The sequence below is a fragment of the Salmo salar genome, chromosome 01, assembly GCF_965601325.2.
Source record: "Salmo salar chromosome 01, fSalSal1, whole genome shotgun sequence".
NCBI classification, from domain to species: domain Eukaryota; kingdom Metazoa; phylum Chordata; class Actinopteri; order Salmoniformes; family Salmonidae; genus Salmo; species Salmo salar.
In genome coordinates this window covers 152,339,022-152,360,000 of record NC_138291.1, presented here as the reverse complement: position 1 = coordinate 152,360,000, position 20,979 = coordinate 152,339,022, and the positions used below count along the sequence as shown (strand labels likewise).

General features: G+C 44.2%; 1 protein-coding gene across 3 annotated transcripts in view; it reads right to left on the bottom strand.

Moving 5' to 3' along the window:
• The window catches only part of LOC106567038 (golgin subfamily A member 2), a 26,920-nt gene extending 6,089 nt beyond the window's left edge, over positions 1 to 20,831 (bottom strand). Inside the window, exons 1-25 of one of the 3 annotated variants that reach the window (XM_014135856.3) lie at positions 20,677 to 20,831; positions 19,110 to 19,244; positions 17,188 to 17,256; positions 16,386 to 16,547; positions 14,994 to 15,043; positions 14,649 to 14,712; positions 14,342 to 14,404; positions 12,979 to 13,059; positions 12,351 to 12,389; positions 10,757 to 10,819; positions 10,124 to 10,217; positions 9,844 to 9,950; positions 9,625 to 9,683; positions 9,251 to 9,392; positions 9,081 to 9,170; positions 8,567 to 8,674; positions 8,366 to 8,453; positions 8,024 to 8,160; positions 7,580 to 7,798; positions 7,108 to 7,221; positions 3,360 to 3,584; positions 2,870 to 3,058; positions 2,504 to 2,729; positions 2,190 to 2,360; positions 1,864 to 1,970 (exon numbers count right to left, since the gene is read on the bottom strand). In XM_014135856.3, the coding sequence (XP_013991331.1) occupies positions 1,864 to 1,970; positions 2,190 to 2,360; positions 2,504 to 2,729; positions 2,870 to 3,058; positions 3,360 to 3,584; positions 7,108 to 7,221; positions 7,580 to 7,798; positions 8,024 to 8,160; positions 8,366 to 8,453; positions 8,567 to 8,674; positions 9,081 to 9,170; positions 9,251 to 9,392; positions 9,625 to 9,683; positions 9,844 to 9,950; positions 10,124 to 10,217; positions 10,757 to 10,819; positions 12,351 to 12,389; positions 12,979 to 13,059; positions 14,342 to 14,404; positions 14,649 to 14,712; positions 14,994 to 15,043; positions 16,386 to 16,547; positions 17,188 to 17,256; positions 19,110 to 19,244; positions 20,677 to 20,724 (2,850 nt within the window). In that variant the 5' untranslated portion in view covers positions 20,725 to 20,831. The remainder of the gene's footprint in view (positions 1 to 1,863; positions 1,971 to 2,189; positions 2,361 to 2,503; positions 2,730 to 2,869; positions 3,059 to 3,359; positions 3,585 to 7,107; positions 7,222 to 7,579; positions 7,799 to 8,023; positions 8,161 to 8,365; positions 8,454 to 8,566; positions 8,675 to 9,080; positions 9,171 to 9,250; positions 9,393 to 9,624; positions 9,684 to 9,843; positions 9,951 to 10,123; positions 10,218 to 10,756; positions 10,820 to 12,350; positions 12,390 to 12,978; positions 13,060 to 14,341; positions 14,405 to 14,648; positions 14,713 to 14,993; positions 15,044 to 16,385; positions 16,548 to 17,187; positions 17,257 to 19,109; positions 19,245 to 20,676) is intronic. The other 2 variants (XM_014135865.3, XM_014135891.3) reach the window with 2 other exon arrangements.
• Between the last annotated feature and the right edge of the window lie 148 nt (positions 20,832 to 20,979).

The window sequence follows — 20,979 nt, the reverse complement described above, 5'->3', positions numbered from 1 at the left end:
CTGCCTACCACCGCTCAGTCAGACTGCTCTATCAAATCATAGACTAAATTATAATATAATAAATACAGAAATACGAGCCTTTGGTCATTAATATAGTCAAATCCGGAAACTATCATTTCTAAAACGGTTATTCTTTGTGAAATACGGAACCGTTAAGTATTTTATCTAACGGGTGGCATCCCTAAGTCTAAATATTGCTGTTACATTGCACAACCTTCAAGGTTATGTCATAATTACGTAAAATTCTGGCAAATTATTTCACAGTTTGCAACGAGCCAGGCGGCCCAAACTGTTGCATATACCCTGACTCTGCTTGCACTAAACACAAGAGAAGTGACACAATTTCCCTAGTTAATAATGCCTGCTAACATTAATTTCTTTTACCATAATATGCAGATTAAAAAATATATACTTCTGTGTATTGATTTTAAGGAAGGCATTGATGTTTAGGGTTAGTTCAATTTGTGCAACGATTGTGCTTTTTTCGAGAACGTGCTTTTGTCAAATCATCATCCGTTCGGCGAAGTTGAAGTAGGCTGTGATTCGATGATAAATTAACAGGCACCGAATTGATTATATGCAACGCAGCACAAGCTAGTTAAGCTAGTAATATCAACCATGTGTACTTAACTAGTGATTATGTGAAGATTGATTGTTTTTTCTAAGATAAGTTTAATGCTTGCTAGCAACTTACCTTGGCTCCTTGCAGCCACAAGGTCCTTTTAACGCAGCACTCGTGTAACAGGTGGTCAGCCTGCCACGCAGTTTCCGCGTGGATTGCAATGTAATCGGCCATAATCGGCATCCAAAAAGGCAGATTTTGTGTTAAACGCGCCACAACAAAACTTTCTTTGTGTCCAACAAGCTTTCTCTGCCCTTAACCTTGTTCTGAATGCCTCCAAAACAAAGGTCATGTAGTTTGGTAAGAAGAATGCCCCTCTCCCCACCGATGTGCTTTTTAACTGAGGGTTTAGAGCTTGAGGTAGTCACCTCTTACAAGTACATGGGAGTATGGCTAGACTGTCCTTCTCTCACCACATATCAAAGCTGCAGGCTAAAGTTAAATCTAGACTTGGTTTCCTCTATCGTAATCACTCTTTCACCCCAGCTGCCAAACTAACCCTGATTCAGATGTCCATCCTACCCATGCTAGATTACAGAGATGTAATTTATAGATCGGCAGGTAAGGGTGCTCTCGAACTGCTAGATGTTCTTTACCTTTCGACCATCAGATTTGCCACCAATGCTCCTTATAGGACACATCACTACACTCTATACTCCTCTGTAAACTGGTCATCTCTGTATACCCATCGCAAGACCCACTGGTTGATGCTTATTTATAAAACCCTTTTAGGCCTCACTCCCCCCTATCTGTGATACCTACTGCAGTCACATACAACACCCGTTCTGCCAGTCACATTCTGTAAGAGGTCCCTAAAGCATACATATCCCTGGGGCCCTCTTTTCAGTTCGCTGCAGCTAGCGACTGGAACGAGCTGCAAAAAAACACTCAAACTGGACCGTTTTATCTCCATCTCTTCATTCAAAGACTCAATCATGGACACTCTTACTGGCAGTTGTGGCTGCTTCGCCTGATCTATTGTTGTCTCTACTGTCTTGTCCTTTGTGCTGTTGTCTGTGCCCAATAATGTTTGTACCATGTTGTGTTTTCATGTGTTGCTGCCATGCTATGTTGTCCTCTGAGGTCTCTATGTAGTGTTGTCTCTTGTTGTGATGTGTGTTTTGTCGTATACTTTTAATCCCAGCACCCGTCCCCACAAAAGGCCTTTTGGTAGGCCGTCATTGTAAATAAGAATTTGTTCTTAACTGACTTGCCTAGTCAAATAAAGAATAAAATAAAACCTTCATCTCCTCTTTGTCCTGGGCCAACATACTGATGTACTGCTCCTTCTCCATGTGTTTCTGCTTCATGACAGCTCTCTGGTTCTGGTACAGGGCAATGTACTCTCCTGGACAAACACATAATGAAGGAAAGGGATGACAAGACCGGTCACACTATGGGAATGAATGTGTAAGTGCATCACTGTGTGTGTGTGAAAAAGGGTAGTGGAGAGTGTGTGTCTCACAGATAGTGGCAGTCTTTACAGACAGCTACAGCAGTGATAGTGTGTGTCTCACTGACAGTATCAGTCTCTCCAGACAGCTGTATAAAGGAGTGTGATTGTCACCTATAGTATCAGTCTCTCCAGACAGCTGTATACAGCGGTGTTCCAGCTCCTCTACCCTCTCCTTCAGGTCAGCCTTCTCCTGCATCAGAGAGGTGAAGCGGTGTTGGAGCTTCTCCATGGCAACACACAGGGCCTCGTGTACCTCCACTGGGACGCCCTCTGAACCTGAGACTAACACGGGGGGGGGGGAGAGAGATACTGGTCACACACTGCAATAGTAACACACTCAAAACTAGCATAGAGCTCTGAGAGAACAAACATTGGTCATGCACGTAGCACACACAACTATGTGCATGCACCTCTCCTCCTCTCACCTGTGTGTTCACAGTGACTGTGGTCATCATGGCTGTGAGTGTGGTCGTGGCTGTGACCGTGGTCATGGTTGTGTTCATGGTCATGACTGTGGTGCTGGTACTCCATGCTGGGTGCTGCAGCCTGGCGACGGGCTGCGAGGTGCAGTCTCCTCTCCTCCTCCAGTTTGCTCCTCACCTCATCTCTCTCTGCCTCCACACGCGCCACTGCATCGCGCACAAACTCCTCCTGAGAGAGACGGAAGGGGGGAATTTTTTTTAATCGGAGACAATTATCTGAAAGATGCTTTGAAAATCCTCACATATGTAGATTTGGGAGCAACAACACTAGAGGCCACTTAAAACAACTGATAGTTGTTTTCTCCTTACCATCTCTTCCCGGCTCTCAAAGTCTTCTGGGATAGCGATGGAGGACTTCTGTGGGCTTTCTGGCAGGGATTGGCTCTCCACTCCGTCTCCCTGGTCTCTGGGGGGTGTGGCCAGGGATGAGCTGTTGAGCAGCTCTGTGACTTCAGCCTTCAGCTGCTCGTTGTCTCTGGACAACCGCTCCAGCCTCTCCTGTAGGGGAGGGTTACCACAGCCACAGTCATAAACCCCACCCATTCCTACAATTTATCTTCTTCAAATCTGATTTTAAACCTAACCCCTAAACCCTAAACCCAACACCAACCTTAACCCCACCACTAACCTTAAGCTCAGACAAAAAATAAGTTTAGTTTCTTTTCATTAATTTTTACGATGTAGCCTATTTTGACTTTGTGGCTGTGGTAACTAGTGACAACCCAGCCGGCCAGCCAGCCAGCCAGCGCAGCAGTAACGATGCATTATGAATGTGTGTGTGTCTGTCCCATTCCCTGACCTGGTATTGCTCCAGCTGTTTGTGGCTCATCTCCAGTTGAACCCTTCCATGGGTCTCATCATGCTGCAGCTGGTCCATCAGCTGGCTCTGCTGCAGGTACTGTCTATGGAGCTGCTCCCGCTCTGATGCCAGGGCCGTGTAGCCTGCAGAGTACTGCTGTAGGTGGGCCACTATCTGGTCCCGCTGCTCCAGCAGCGCCTGGTACTCCTGAGACTTCAGCTCCAACTGGGGATGAAGCAGACATGTGTGAGTGTGTTTGTGTGACAAATGTTGTTCCTGCAGCTGTTCACCTTAATTGGGAAGGATGGGCTCGTTGTAATGGTTGGAGAGGAATGGTATGAAATACATCAAACACATTGGGTGTTTCTCAAAATGCATACAACCGTGCATGCAAATTGGAGCAAGGGAGGGTCGGAGTATGAGTCCAAATCAAAGTATGCGAAACGGAGCACGGAGGGCACTTCTTGAATGCGTACTCCATTTGTACATATTTTGAAGCATGCATCGATGCAAGCTTCCATGGAAAGTATGCAAAGAAATATGACGCAACCACGTAAAAATAACATTTCCTTGAAATCAATAGCGGATATTATTTGAGTTGAAGTGAGAGAAAATACACTGACTGTAATTAAAATGTTGCCTATTCACATCTCATATGTTGCCTGTCTACAACATTTTATCTTGATGTTGATAAATACATGCAGTGTTAATTTTGGCATGGTTACCTGCCTACAGTACCTACTGTAGTGTGCGTAGGTCGTAAGCCCATAGTAAGTCAGAGATGACTGGCTAGCAACTACCGTTAGCTAGCCAGATAGCTACAAAGAATTGTTAGCTAGCTACCCATGCCTGTTATACTATCTTGTTAGCTACATTATTACGATTCACATATAGCTAGCTGATAGTTATGAAGTAAAAAGTTTGCTTTGTGTATATCTTGTTTCGTCTCTATTGCCATTGTCCTGGCTAGAAGAAGGAAGGTTCAGTGAATGGGTAAGTCCATAAGGTTAACTGGCTAGGTAGCCACGAAGAATTGACATCTACCTTGCATAACATTCGTTTTAGGTAATCTTCTCTAGCTAGATTAAATTCACATAGTTAATTCAGAAAGTATTCAGACTAGGGCTGTTGCGGTGACCGTATGACCGCCACACCGGTGGTCACGAGTCATGAAGGCAGACAAATTCCCTGTGACCGTCAGGTCACGGTAATTAAGCTTCACCAAGCTCTGATGCTCATTAGTAGCCTACCAAACCTGCTAACTGCCTGGTACTAATCACTCTGACATCAATGCAAATGTCATCAAAAATCTAATAAAACACTTCATGAGAGCCCATGAGCTCATGTTGCATAGCCTATAGACAGAGTGATGGCCACTATTAAAAAGGGAAGGATCCCATCAACCTTCTGCTAGGTCTACTATATTTTTCAACTTTCCTAATATTAAGCACATTGTTTATCTTTATGTTACGTGTTACGTTTTTCTTGTTCCCCATTTTCCCCTGTTAGTGTGTTTGTCTTGGGCATTACAGGTGTACCGAGTTGCGGCTAACGATGGTGGGCGTGGCTGTAGCTGATTACAGAGAGGATATCTGTTTGCCGTGTGAGAAGAGAAGAGAGAGAGAGGGGGAGAGAGAGAGGACACTTGTTTTTTGTTTGACTATTGGTGTTAATTTCTTTGTTTGTGTTTCAGCCTGTCCTCCAGAGGCGCTCCACCCTACCTAGGTCCTGGAGAAGGGAAAAGGTAGATCTGCCCATGGGTGTACATTCTCACGTAGATAACCCATTGTTTTATACACTAGGTTAGCCGGGCGGGTGTCACCCTTGTATTTTCTTGGAACCAGGTAGGACAGTGGGTTAGGGTTTAGAGTGTGTTAGGAAGGATTAGGTGTGTAGAAGAGGGACCTTTTGTTTATTTTCATTACTTGGACCCCGATCCCAAACATTCCCTTCTCTTACCTTCCCTTGTTGTGGTTGTTTTGTTTCTTATTAATTATTTATGGGTGTTTTATATTATTTATTTAACTAATTCACTAAACATCCCCTGAGGGTTAAAATTGAGTTCTGGTTGTGGTCCGATTTATTTATCGCTCATTGAACCCCACATTTCTTCACCTTTCATCTGTATTACCTGGTGTGTTTAGGCCCAGGCATTTACGTCTCCTCCTCAGACCAGCTACACCCGAGGGGAGAACGTAATACTTTACATCAGGAGTACAGCCTACCTGGCTGGCATGAAAATGAACCACGGGAAAAGCGTCCTCCATTCGCTATTTAAGTTCATAGATGAGATGTATTTTTTCCCGCTGCCCGTTTCGAGACAGGTGCATAATGGTCCATTCTAAATCAAAACAAATTTCACATATATTATTTAGTATATGTAAAGACGAGATTAAATCAAGAATAGTCTGATGGGAGACAATATTAGCCCATCACTGGTGAATGATCACTTGTGAATTATGCCCAGCATAAGAGAAAGAAAGAATGGCTTTTTTTGCGAGCTTTTCGAATCATAGTTGCACACCTCATGTAGCCTAGCCCATAGGCCTATATGTTTTGATAAGGTTGTATCACAACGAAAGTGGCCAAACAACTTCTTAAAATGAAGCACATGAATCTGCTTTAGAAGGGGTGTAGAGCCTAAGTGGTATAGATAAAGCAGCGTGTGAGTTTCAAGTTTGGGAAGATAATTTTCACCATAAAAAAATGCACCTTTATAATAAAAGCATTACATGCATAAATCGCATTTGCGGTCACTTTTTATAATGGTGTTTTCCCGCTAATGTAACATTTGCGCTTATAGCCTACTGCCATGTGCACATGGCTGTGCTTATAATGTGAAGAAATAGGCCAAATTGTTTATCATAATTTAAAGCCACATTGTGTAAAAAAAGTTTGATGATAGTGGTTGGATTAATTTGACAGCCATCGCATCCCACAACTGTCCCAGACTATGTTTGGAATATTTATTTCTCACACAGAATAGGTCAACTTTTGTACAATAGGGGATAGTAGATTGACATAGACTAGTGATTTTGCTGTTCGTTAGGCCTACTACTCATCTTGATGGCTGACGAAAAGTAAAATGTGGACAATTCTTCCAACATGCACCTCGGAATTGGATAAGGATGCGTGCCGTTGCGGTCCCTATGTGTCCGTCTTCACTGGTAGCCTGTGAGAAAAACCCGATCACGTGATGAGAGCCATGTGAGTGAGGTGCTTAGGAGCGTGCGGCACTCGGGGAGAAGGGCACAACGGCCACGGGCCGCAAAAAGCATGGACTTTTTTAGGTTGCATTACGGCCACACAAAGGGGATGCCGCCGTTAAATTGTGAATGAGAGACTGATGAAGTGTGTACAGCCTGAGCAAAAAACTAAGCCGAGCTCATGCCTTACAAGTGGCTTTTTTCAAATCATCATTAGTCGCATTAAGCAGCCTTACAGAATGCAGTCTTTCGTCTCTATTGTTACCATTGTCCTGGCTGGAAGAAATGAATGGGGAGATGCAGTGTGAGGTAATACAGTAGGGGGAGTGCTTCTCAAATTAAATGTTTAATGCGTCCTCACAAGAACAAACTCAAGAAAACGTCTTTGGAGAATGCACTTGGAGCATGAGAGTGTAGAGCACAGTAGTATGCATAGAGAAACATCCATGGTTTCCATGTGTTTGATGTCATTCCATTCGCTCTGTTCCAGCCATTATTATGAGCTGTCCTCCCCTGAGCAGCCTCCACTGGTGTGTCCCTACCTGCTCCTTGAAGTTGTGCAGGTCCTCCTGTAGTTGTCCCATCCTGCGTCCCAGCTCCTTCTTGACGTGATGCTCTGACTGCAGAGCAGTGGTCAGCTCCATGTTCTCATTGGTCTAGGATGGCAGAGACACATTTAACACGAGGCAACACCCTTGTTATTCTAACGTGTCTTATCTTACTAGCACTGACTTTGCTGATAGTAGCTTATTGAGGAAAAGTTTGACTTTCTATGATTGTGATATTTGGTTGTCTCACCTAGCTACCTTAAGATGAACTAAGTCGCTCTGGATAATAGCGTCTGCTAAATGCCTAAACTGTAAATGTAAATGTGTGCGTTTTGAATGTGGCTGAATGAGTAAAAACAATGTTTCCAGTTCCACCCATTTCTTTTATCACCAATCAAACTTAGGCAGATTAGTGAATACTTCAAATAAGTCAACAGGACAGCAAATAGGTAATATTCGTCCTTACCAGTTTGACGAAGCCGTTCTGCAACTCAGCCAGCTGGTCTTTAAGGGTGCGGTTCTGGGCCAGGGCGCGGCTGATGGTGGCCTTGTCACTCTGCACGTCCTCCAGCATGCGCCTGCGGTCCTCTGCATCCTCGGCCCCGCGCTCCGCATGGCGCTCCAGCTCCGAGAGACGGGACTCCTGCTCCGAGCACATACGACTCAGCTGCTCGTTGTCACGTAGCTATAGCAAAGGAAGGGAAGGGGAAGAACAGTGAGTTTTTGCTTGTGAGACTATAACAGGGAAATGGTGTCCAGTATTTGGTTCCAGGCCGGCACCAACAAAAAACAGAATGCATCTTATTAGTCAAGGCCTTGATGAGACAGGGAGTGTTCAGAGTGTGATATACACAGTGCGTGTTATTATTCACTGGTAGTGAGTGAGTGAGTGAGTGGGGGAGGTTATCACCTGGGCCTGGAACTGTGTGTTGAGAGAGTCTCTCTCCTGCCGCAGGCTGCTGAGGGCTTCCTGGAGGGCCAGTTCACTCTCTGAGGGCCCTGAGGGCTGGGGATCTACCTGGGCCTCTCTCTCATGGGACAAAAGGGCTGGGGAGGAGAAAACAATCTGTTCATCTCCCTTTCTGAGAAAATTTTTCTCCTTTCACCAATAGTACATTGTACTTTCCTTATGGCAATACAAATCTTTTCATGATAATCATTGACAGGACGAACACAGTTAGCTTGTCTTTGGTAGAAAGCTCTTCTGAGAACCACTGATGTGCAAAACAAGGAGGGTAGCTGTGCGTCTCACCTGCAGCGTGCTTCAGGTCTGTGATGTGGGCTTCTAGCTCCTGGATCTGACTGATGCTCCTGTCTCTCTCCTCTGCTACTAGTGTCACCTGCACAGGACACACACACGCCAATCAACTCCGTGACTAAGTATTTCTAGCATTCTGTTCAGAGGCTATGCCAGCTCTATAGGTTCTGCTAATGGGGTGGTAGCATAGTGTACCTGAGAGAGCAGCTGCTCTGTCTTGTCCTTCCATACTCGTCCCTCCTCCTGGATCTGCTCAGCGTAGCGGTCTCTCTCTGTTTGCAGCTGGGCCACCGACTCCATTAACTATAGATGATACCAAAAGACCATTAACACAATGGCAAGGCGCTAAAACATTAAAGAGAGGCATACACCCGTTTGTAAATGGCAGTTAGAGCGTTGGGCCAGTAACTGAAAGGTTGCTAGTTCGAATCCCAGAGTCGCAACAGTGAAAAATCTGTCAATGTGCCCTTGAGCAAGGCACTTCATCGCAATTGATCCAGGGTCGCTGTTGATAATGGCAGATCCTGACCCCACTCTCTGAGGGTGTCTCAGGGCGAGTTGGGATATGGAAAAAAAACACATTTCCAATTCAAATAGGACAATTATAAGCAACCACCAAATTTGATTATAAATATGTGGTCATCTTGAATCAGTTCTAGGTGAATTCATCCCACACAATGCGCTCGCATGCACACACACACACCCCTACCTGAGCAGTGTGCGCCTCAATCTGTAATTTCTCCTCCAGTAGTAACTGCATCTGCTGGTTGGCACTGGGAGGCCCTGACTGACTGGAAAACTAGGAATAAAAAAACAAAGAGAATTGAACAACCACAAAACAAATGATAATGACAGTGTGTATGGAGTGTGTGTATCTACCTGTTGCAGCATGACGTCAGCCATCTCCAGTCTCTTGCGCAGTTCATCCAGGTCCAGTCTCATAGCGCTGTTCTCACTCACCCTCAGCTTGAGCTGCTCTGACAGCTCTGAACTCTGCTGCCTCCTCTCCTCACTCACACTACTGCACAGGGACGGAGAGATATAGGAGGGTCAGGTTGGAACCTACACACACAGCCTCTGAACTGCCTAACCTACTCATAGATGACACGCATCTCTCTCCCTGTATCACACACACACACACAGTGTGGTTTCCACTAGATTCCTTTTCCTACCTAGTCCACAAAGCAAACAAGGAAATATGATAAAAGACCAGCCATTTAGTAGAATGGAAGCATACTGCAGGTAAGACTTACTTTAGTCTGTACACCTCTAGCCTCAGGTTGTCTCTCTCTCTCTCTAGCTCTTTGTTATGCTGCACAAGAGAATAAGAAAATCAATCATATGTAACATTACTGCAAAGCTCAAATCACTGCTCACGGAATTCAAGTAACTGTATCAGTCCGGTGTGTTTGCGTGTGATCATGTAAATGACCTTCTCACACAGTTTCTCTCTCTCTGTGTGTTTAAGTTACCTTGTCAAACTGTTTCTGTTGTGTGGAGACGGAGGACAGGGTTCTCTCCAGCTCAGAGACTCTCTGTTTGGTGGCCTGGAGACGGTTACTCAGCTCCTCAGCCTCTCCTGAAAACACACATCAGCAGCTTACTGAGCACCAATCCAAATACACTTCTACACACATCAACTCTCTCTTTCTCACCAGCCTCCCCTGAAAACACACCACATTACTGAGAACGTTCACATACACACATTCATATACATACATCCTCAGTCTCACACAGGGTACACACACTCACCTGTTTTCTGGCGGGCAGCCTGCTGCGTGTATGACAGTGCGGTCTGCAGCTCTGATTTCTCCGACACCAGGATGCCGATGGTCTGGATGTGGACCTAGAGAAGAGAAAGAGAGACAAGCAGATGATACAATCTTTAAATAAACAGATAACCTTACGTAGAATCATTAAATTGGTGTCATTGCACTGCATCATCCCTGTCATCTATCAAATCAAAGCTTTGATTCACTTGGAATGACGAGAACATATTTTGTTCTGTGTGTCAGTGCGTGCATCCCTGGGTAAATAGGCAACAACAAATAGTGTATGGGCCCTTAAGACAGACGCATAGCACATATCTGGAAATGCAGAGTGAAATGAGAGAATTGCTTTGAAAGGTCTTCAAATGGATTAAGAGAAGATGCCTGATAAACCTTTCAGAGGCCTCTTCTTCATGTGTGACACAGGAGGTTGGTGGCATCTTAATTGGGGAGAATGGGCTCATGTTAATAGCTGGAGCGGAATGGCATAAAATACATCAAACGCATGGTTTCTATGTGTTTGATGCCATTCCATTCACTCCAGCCATTATTATGAGCCGTCCTCCCCTCAGCAGCCTCCACTGTTGTGTGTGTGTGTGTGTGTGTGTACACACACCTGTAATTGTTCTCGCATGGCTCCTTGCTCCCTCACACATTTAAGTTCAAACTCCTTTCGCTCCTGATCAAAGAAAGCACACAGAAAACATATTGTCATCATCCACTGAAGAGAGAAAGATAGACTTTTTACACTGAAGAATAAACGCAAAAAAAAAAACAATTTCAAAGATTTTACTGAGTTACAGTTCATATATGGAAATCAATCAATTGAAATAAATTCATTAGGCCCTAACCTATGGATTTTACATGACTGGGAATACACAGATACCTTAAAAAAAAAGGTAGGGGTGTGGATCAGACAACTAGTCAGTATCTGGTGACCACAATTTGCCGCATGCAGCGAGACATCTCCTTTGGCATAGAGTTGATCAGGCAGTTGATTGTGGCCTGTGGAATGTTGTCCCACTCCTCTTCAATAGCTGTGCAAAGTTGCTGAATATTGGCGGGAACTGGAACACGCTGTCGTACATGTCCATCCAGAGCATCCCAAACATGCTCAAATGGGTGACATGTCAGGTGAGTATGGAGGCCATGGAAGAACTGGGACATTTGTAGCTTCCAGGAATTGTGTACAGATCCTTGCGACATGGGGCAGTGCATTATCATACTGAAACATGAGGTGATGGCGGCGGATGAATGGTATGACAATGGGCCTCAGGATCTCATCACGGTATCTCTGTGAATTCAAATTGCCATCGATAAAATGCAATTGTGTTCATTGTCCATAGCTTATGCCTGCCCATACCCCCACCTCCACCATGGGGCACTCTGTTCACAACGTTGACATCAGCCAACTTCTCGCCCACACAACGCCATACACGCAGTCTACCATCTGCCGGATACAGTTGAAATCAAGATTCATCCGTGAAGAGCACACTTCTCCAGCGTGCCAGTGGCCATCGAAGGTGAGCATTTGTCCACTGAAGTCGGTTAAAACGCCGAACTGAAGTCAGATCAAGACCCTGTTGAGGAGGACGCAGATGAGCTTCCCTGAGGTTTCTGACAGTTTGTGCAGAAATTATTTGGTTGTGCAAACCCAGTTTCATCAGCTGTCCGGGTTCATGGTCTCAGACAATCCCGCAGGTGAAGAAGCCGGATGTGGAAGTCCTGGGCTGACGCGGTTACAGGTGGTCTACAGTTGTGTGGGAGGTTGGATGTACTGCCAAATTCTCTAAAACGAAGTAGGAGGTGGCATATGGTAGAGTAATGAACATTAAATTCTCTGGCAACAGCTCTGGTGGACATTCCTGCCATCAGCATGTCAATTGCCCGCTCCCTCAAAACGAGACATCTGTGGCATTGTGTGACAAAACTCCACAATTTAGAGTGGACTTTATTTTGTCCCCAGCACAAGATGCACCTGTGTAATGATCATGCTGTTTAATCTGCTTATTGATATGCCACACCTGTCAAGTGGACGGATTATCTTGGCAAAGGAGAAATTCTCACTAACTGGGATGAAAAACATTTGAGAGAAATAAGCTATTTGTGCGTATGGAACATTTTTGGGATCTTTTATTTCAGCTCATGAAACATGGCATCAAAACTTTACATGTCGCGTTGATCTTTTTCCCCAGTTTATTTATGCTCACCTTTTGCAGCTGATCTGTGAGCTCCTGAGATTGCTTGGTCTGTCAGACAAACAGGACAGAGGACAATCAGTGACATCAGCACCATCCACAAACCACCACCATCTATACTAAGTCAGTCATCTAACCAAACAACAAGTCATCGCCTTTCACTCTTCAGGAGTCAAATACCTATTGAGCACCTCCCATTTACAAAGCAGCACAGAAGCTTACTAGCCTAGTCAGTCGGGATAGCGACGGTTAGCCGTTAGCAAGCTAGCTCCAGAAGCATTATCAGTGCAGTTGGTCTATTATTAATGACTGACAAAAACATTCCCTCATTTCATTCATTGTCGAGATCATGGTGAGCATGTCAAAGCTTAGTGGTTACCAATGAGAACAGTGCAGTGCAATGAAATGTGTGAGGTGAATAAACAAAACCATGCATGACTTGATCAACTGACTGTGCTGCCACTCAGCACAGCTGCGGTTTAGCCAACGTGTTAAGTGTTACGTCATTCGTTACATGCTAGTCAATCTGTGGCCAGTCAGTGTACTTGGTGTGGTATGAGTCTTGCTATGGGGGCTGTGAGGGGTTATTTGCAGAACACCCAACACCCAAGCATGCGCGCACACACACTCACACTCTTACCAGCAGGTCTAGCTTGGTACTGAGCTGAGAGTTTGTTAGGTTGCTGGAGTCCAGTGCGGTTGCCAGCTCCTGGTTTCGACTCTGATGTGTGAACATGCAACAACAACAAAAAGAGGAAGGGAGTGAATTGAAGTGAAATAAATGAAAAACAGATGGGAGGTGGAAAAATACAAACAATTCATTAAAGTGAAAGTAAATAAGACTCTCTCAGTCTCCTTCAGTGATGTAAAATGTGAACAACCAACAAAAATGATGGCAGCAGGTATTTGGTCCTACTAGTAGTCAGTGAGGTAATACAGTAAGGACAGAGAGAGAGGTAGCTAGCAGAACATTCAGTAATACATGTACAGACTGGAGTGTGTAATGTAATAGACAGTGTTCTCACATGACCTCAGTTTCTCCAGATGTCTACATAACATGAACTACACTAGGGTTCCCTGTTAAATTAATCAAAGCTTAATGAGTTATTTGAATCAGCTGTGTAGTGCTAGGTCAAAAACCAGAACGTGCACTCACGACGGGCCCCATGACAGAGTTTGGAAAACCCTGAACTACACAACCATGGTAAGAACAAAGTTCCTAATGTGATCAAGTTACAAACTAGTAACATGTTGTAACACCAATAGCCAGCTCCAATCAAGGCTTTGGAAAGATTACTGAATTTTATTTACTAAAAGAGAGACAGTGTCCATTCTCTATATAGACTGCATTAAAGTGCAAGGTAATCTAACAGGACTGAGGACTATTACACAGGACAGAGATATGACTAGAGAAGGAGAAATAGAGTTCCTCTGCACTAAACTGTGCATGTATGCAGGGCCTGGGAATGGTACAGTAGGGCTGCCCGGATGGAATTTCATTTGTTCTGACTGTGACGATCTTTCAGATTGTGTTGCACAGCTGAGACAACAATGCAATCTATCAAGTCTATCACTTGCTGTGTGTGCCTGTGTGTGTGTAACCCGAGCCTGGACGCAGGGCCAGGACAGGCAGAGGGGTCATGTGAGCTGTATGGCCGAGGCCAGTCACATTCCTGCACGGAGAACAAGAACGGAGGGATTGTGAGAGAGGCGAGGAGGGGACGGAACACCTCTACATAACCTGGGGCTACACACACACACACCACAAGATTTCTCTGGTGTGTGTATGGAGACACACTGGACACGCGGAGGGGAGTGAACATCATGTACTGAGGCTGATTCAATAGGCATGAGGCTTAACAAGGGGCAACTTCAAATGGGGATAGAATGGAACTGGGTTTGTCTGATCAGGACAAATAATGGATTGCATTTTATATTGCTTTTCCCTGTGTACTGGCCATGATAAGGGGGCAACGTGTGGTGTGGTGATGTGTGTCACTTACCTCCAGTTCTTTTTCATTGGCAGGCGAGGGAGCACTGTCTCCATTTACATAGGTGGTGGATGACTAGAATAGACAGGAAAGAAACAACAAGATAAGTCAAACCACAATAAAGCAAGCTTCTCAGAGCCAATGAGAGCATCACAAATAGCACTCCTGATTATGGAACGCACTAAACCAGGAGCGAAACCAAGTAAGATAGTGTATCATTGGGAGTGGCTTGCACTTAGCCAACGTGCACTTCTCAGTGCGTCGACTGCAGTTTATAAGCCTAATTTCTCCTTTTTGTGGCCATAAAGTACACACATACCCCAGAGAGCAGTCCGTTGAGCTGCTGGGAGAGCTGCCGCAGGCTCTCTGTGGATGAAAGGGGTCTGGTCGCACGCACGCACACACACACACACATTAGCCCAATGTTACAGTAACACACCAGTCTTATTGAGTAATGGAGCATTCAATGTGTGATAAACTGCACTGCCAGCCTTCATAACTGTGCTACTTATTCTGTGTGTGTGTGTGTGGTCAACAGTAGCAGGCGAGGGTCGGGCAGGGCTGTGAAGGGTAGAGAAGGGCCAGTGAGGACCAGGGGGCACATCCTGAAGAGGAACTGAGTGTGTGTGTGTGTGTGTGTGTGTAAGATGACTTGGTGACCCACCTATTCTCATCCACATGGTTTTCATTGCCATTGGCGTCAGGTGTGCAGTTCTGTGGAGAGAGAGGAGGAGAGAGAGAGGAAATTGCTTTGAGTGAAACTAAAAAACATCAAAGCAAGTGACATATCAGGCCAAATGTATTCAGACACAATGAACACAAGTTAGGCCTATCCATCCTTGTACACGGTTAATAATGACTACTCATTAATGAGTGGCGAGAGAGGTGGTCACGATACCAGAATTTTGACTTTGATACCACATTTAGTATCAAGATACTCAATACAATCACGATACCAAGGGACAAAAAGAAGGTGTATTAGCCAAAGTCACAGAATGGCACTTGATCCAGACAGATATTTTGAGTTCAGTATCAATACATTAGAAATGTAGGATTTTGGAATGCGTGCATAATGGATGAATTATACAATCAATTTGACTATGTAAAAAAAATATATATAATTATAATCTAACTACATAAGGGTAATAATTGATTTGAATAGTGAATCTGTAGTCGATTGATAAACTGGGTAAATCAAGACATAGCCTAGGCCTATTTACAATACAGGTGAATGCATATTCAATTGGAGTGTGTGCATGCATTGAGTTATTGCTTGTTTTGGCTGAATTCGTGGGGCTACAGATGAAAAACAATTTGGGACTTACTTTACTGATCAACAACATTTGCGCAGAAGAAGCAATCTCTTATTTTATAAAGTGTGCACTCTCTCTTTAAGACCCATGACATTCACTCACACACTTAGAGGCTTGCGCAAAGATGATCTTGACTGGGAGAGACATGAGTCAGGCAAGATAAAGTGAATGAAGAAAGTTTTTGGTGACAATCAGCTTTGAAATAAGCAAAATGTTGTGCTATGGTTTGCATATTATCACATACAAGGTACTATGATAGTGAGTTGATGTTTGCTTCAGCTGTAAACTAGCAAGGAAACTACCGGTATCTTCTTGCATTGGAAGGTGTTCTAGCCTGTAATGGACATTGTTTTGCAAACAGTAATTAACAGTTACAACATTTATGCATGCTGTGTTGCATTATTCAAGTGTGTTAACTTCTGTTCAGCGAGCGATAATGCAGCCCAGACTCCCAGTGAATGCAGTAGTTCCTCAGGACAGGCTAGAAATGAGTAAGTGGCACTGGCATGGTGCAATAAGGGGACATCGGTTGCGCTAATAGACAGACTTGAATCTCTATTAAAAACAGTAGATGATGTGAAACACATTTGACAGAAGCACTGACAGTAAAAATTCTAGGACCGAACCGTTTTTCAGGTTCTAGTATTGAAAAAGTACGGAAGTTTCAGCACACATTGAAACAGTAAGAGAGAGAAAGAGAGATGGAGACAGATAGAAGAAGACGGAGGGAGGAAGGGACACACCTGCTGCATGTCAGTGTTGTGGGCGTGGCTGACACACTCAGGGTTAGTAGCAGACATAGAGCTAGCAGGGTTAGAACCAGGGGAGCTGCGGCCGGCCTCTCCGTTTGGGTCCTCCAGTAGCTGGGTGACAGTGGACCTTCTCACCTCCCCATCAACGTGGGCCTGAGGCCACAATACACACAGACATTACTTTTCAGTGCTCATCCAGAGATTGTGGTTGGAGCAATTGGAAACATACAAAGGAAACATACACATGTCCACATCATTCTAACCTACAAAACAAGCTACAGTCAGGCAGCACAATCACAACACATGGATGGACAACCACACACATCTTGTTTTCACTGATGGAGACATGCCAGCATGGTAAATAAACCAAAAAAACTTCAGGTCCAGAAGTTATAAATATGCAAAACCCACAGATACTAGCAAATCAACATCATGCCCCTGTTGGACTGACCCAAATCAGAAGAAACTAAAAACGGTTAGCTAGGCATTATCCTAGCATATTCATAAATTAACAAATGGCAAAATAAATACCAAGCACTTCTCTCACTGTAGAGAAATGGCTACGATGAGCAACCAGTGACCATAGGGAATAGCATGCAGGAGAGGAGCAAAAACAGAGGGACAGAGATAGTAGGGAGGGAATGGGACCGATATACAGAGAGCGAGATCAAGTGAGGTATGTAGAGGGCAAGAGACAGGTGTAAAAGAACAAAAAGGACAAAAGAAGAGATAGTGGGGAAGAGTGAGACAGAGAGAGGGAGAGAAAAAGAAGGCAGGAGGGAGATAAGCTCACCTGGCTGTTGCCAAAGGGAGACAGAGCTAATCCATTGGTCTGACTACGAACTTTCAGAATACTCTGAATCTACGAGAGAGGAGAGTGGAAGGGTGAGAGAGGGACCGTGAATGAGCAAATGAGGGAGGGAGGAAGGGCATTGAAAGAGAAAGATTTGAAAGCCCACAACCCCTGCAGCTTCATTGCCAGACAATGTTAGCGACTGACTCATCACTACCAGTTCTGTCTCTGGAGGTATAGAAAAGATTTGATTCTGTGATAATGTTCCTCCAAGAAAATGACTGTCATTGTGACTGGCTAGATGGGAGCAAAGTCTTTACCGATACCAGAAAAACTGGTTTCACCATGGGAAGGCTAGGGCAGAAGTTAAAGCAAACAAATACTGCAAAAAGGATCCAGGAACTACAGTGCATTCGGAAAGTATTCAGACCCCTTGATTTTTTCCCACATTTTGTTATGTTACAATCTATACACAATACCCCATAATGACAAAGTGAAAACAGGTTTTTATTAGACAAATCTAATTTAATAAAAATAATAAACAGAAATAACTTATTTACATAAGTATTCAGAACTTTTGCTATGAGACTCAACATTTAGCTCAGGTGCATCCTGTTTCCATTGACCATCCTTGAGATGTTTCTACAACTTGATTGGAGTCCACCTGTGGTAAATTCAATTAATTGGACATTATTTGGAAAGATACACATCTGTGTATAAGGTCCCACAGTCGACAGTGCAAGTCAGATCAAAAACCAAGCCATGAGTTCTAAGAAATTGTCCGTAGAGCTCCGAGACAGGATTGTGTCGAGGCACAGATCTGGGGAAGGGTACCAAAACATTTCTGCAGCATCAAAGGTCCCCAAGAACACAGTGGCCTCCATCATTCTTAATTAGAAAAGGTTTGCAACCACCAAGACTCTTCCTAAAGCTGGCTGCACGGCCAAACTGAGCAATCGGAGAAGGGCCTTTGTTGGAGAGGTGACCAAGAACCCAATGGTCACTTCGACAGAGCTGGGAGAACCATCCGGAAGGACAACCATCTCTGCGGCACACCACCAATCAGCAACGCTCCCCATCCAACCTGACAGAGCTTGAGAGGATCTGCAGAGAAGAATGGGAGAAACTCCCCAAATATAGGTGTGCCAAGCTTGTAATCATACCCAAGAAGACTCAAGGCTGTAATCGCTGCCAAAGGTGCTTCAACAATGTACTGAATAAAGGGTCTGAATACTTATGTAAATGTAATATTTTATAGAAATGTTTTTGCTTTGTCATTGTGGGTTATTGTGTGTAGATTTATGGAAGTAAAAAAACGACTTATTTTTAGAATAAGGCTGTAACAAAATGTGGAAAAAGGCAAGGGGTCTGAATACTTTCCGAATAAACGGTATGTAATTATTACAGTAACCATTGACTGTCCCTTACACACACACCCCCACATTGTTATGAAACAATTGCCAAACTGATGTCATTCTAATAGGATTAAAGGCACATTAACATAATAATATTGATTTTAACCAAACAGAAGGGTGTGTGTGTTAAGATGCAACGTCCTGACGGGAATACAAATTGACAGAGCATGATAGTACGTTCTCGCCTGACGAAGACACGTCCTTTGGTCACTGGCGCATAGCTGCATTTTACATTCCATGATCTGACATAAATGACAAACACTGACAGTAAACTTGCAAATAGCTGCACTCACACACGAAGTGTGCAGCTGCGCTGGAACATTAAATGTGATTCCAGAGTAGAAGTATTATCAGACTGCTTTCTTGCAACATTTCACTTTGTTATTGAAATGCAAATGCCGTGAAGTCAAATCTTGCAAAGAAGCAGTGTAGCAGTGTGCATGAACAGTACTCAAAGTCATCACACACACACACACACACACACACACACACAGCTGGGTGACTCACATTGTCTGGAGAGTGTAGGTCAGCTGAGGGTGTGTCTGGTTGGCTCCCTCCCTTCTTCTTCTTGGCACCTGGTCCTCCTCCATTTCCACCCCCTCCTCCACTGGCAGGAGAACTCTTCTGCTGAAACTCCTTCAGCTGCCCGGCACAAGAGAGGAGGGGAAGAGGACAATGAGAGCTCTCAACTGTCTGGAACTCACATGTTTGCTAGGCTAAGCACATCAGCAGAATAAGTATATTGCATAGAAAGTACAGGGAGCCTTGGTGTGGCTTACAATAATGTGACTATTCAGAAAGATCCCATATGATTACAGTATGAGCAGTTATTCCTGGTATGGTATCACTGGTGTGGGTGACAATGGAATGACTATTTAGAAAGATCCAAAACTGTCCAACAAGATCTTATAGCATAACCAATTGCTGCAATAGCTGAAGGTTGAGGAAGGTACTTTTTAGTTTTTAAATGTGAAATGAGAAAACATCCCCCCTTGTACAAGTGGGTTTGTTTTTAAACGTGTAATGGTAGAACATGCACCCGCCTGCACAAGGTTGTGCTGTGACAGCTGTCATGAGACAAATTAGAGAAACTCCATCACAGAGATAAGAATGCCATCTCAAATTCCTGAGTTGGATCTCAACAACAGTATGTGGTTATCACCATGTCGAAAGAGATAGTAGGCGACGCAAATTACTTGAGCAAGACAACTGTTCTTCAAACAAAAATAGCTTAATTTGATTAGCTATCTATATACAATATTTCTAGGTAGCTAGCTACGGAGTGACAAAACAGAGACAGGGAGAGGAAGCGTCTGCTGTCAAACTACCCGTCACTGACACATTGCTTCCTATCAAACATGACTCAATAGATATAACTAAGCAAACATTTTACTTAGCCAAGGTAACATTATCATTAGTTTGTCATTTCATTAACTATATAACGTTAGTGATACTGGCAGGCATGTAAGTGACATTTGAATGTTTCTTGGACTGTCGGACAGCTAGCATTCCTAGCGAGTTATACGTAGCTAGCTAACTAACGTTAACTTTACACAAAGTGACAGTAAGAAAGTCGAAACAAAGAACACCCCATTATGTGTAATATTGTGTTAGCTAGCTGGCTAGCATCAATCATATTGTGCCAACTGGCTCTGTGCTACCTTTCAGTTCATTGATAGTTAGCTAACGTTAGCTAAATCACTATGGCTAGCTAACATGAGCAAACGTAAACTGGCCAATTGGGTTGATAAAACTACAGAAGGTTTGTACCTAGGGAGCAACGCCATTGCAAAGTTTACAAGTCCCTGCCCGGTATAAATTGTCCACATACTCTTGCTACTTAATGCTACGATTAGAGGCCCAAGCTAAGCCTCGGTATTTCGTGCGCACTAACAGCCACAGCAGGAGGATGCGAGTTGGGTTGGGCGACTGCAGACCGGTCCGAGGACGTGGAATGTCAACATCACATGGGTTCGTGAAAACTTGAAACTACTGACAACTCGAATCCAGAACAGAGTAACGTTTGGAAAAAAACTGTTATATTTCCTGTGAAATGGGGAATTCAAATGTGTACCTTTTTCTTGGCTGCGGCGAGTTTAATTTGCCTGCTCTGGTCGGCCATCCTTCACGTCCGGTAGCGAACCACACCACGTCAACAATTTGGGAACAGTCGGTGACGCGAGAAGGTATCTTGCCGCTAGGGGCGCAAGAGCTCCCTCGGGAATACTTCAAAAGATGTTAATAACTGACCCAGGATAGTGGGCAGAACCAGCGAGATGGGCAGAGCCAAGCACGACCCAGCGAGATCCTATTGGCGCGTTCTAGCATGTATTTGCATCTTTCTGCCCTGACACAGCTAAACACCTTTAAAACGTTG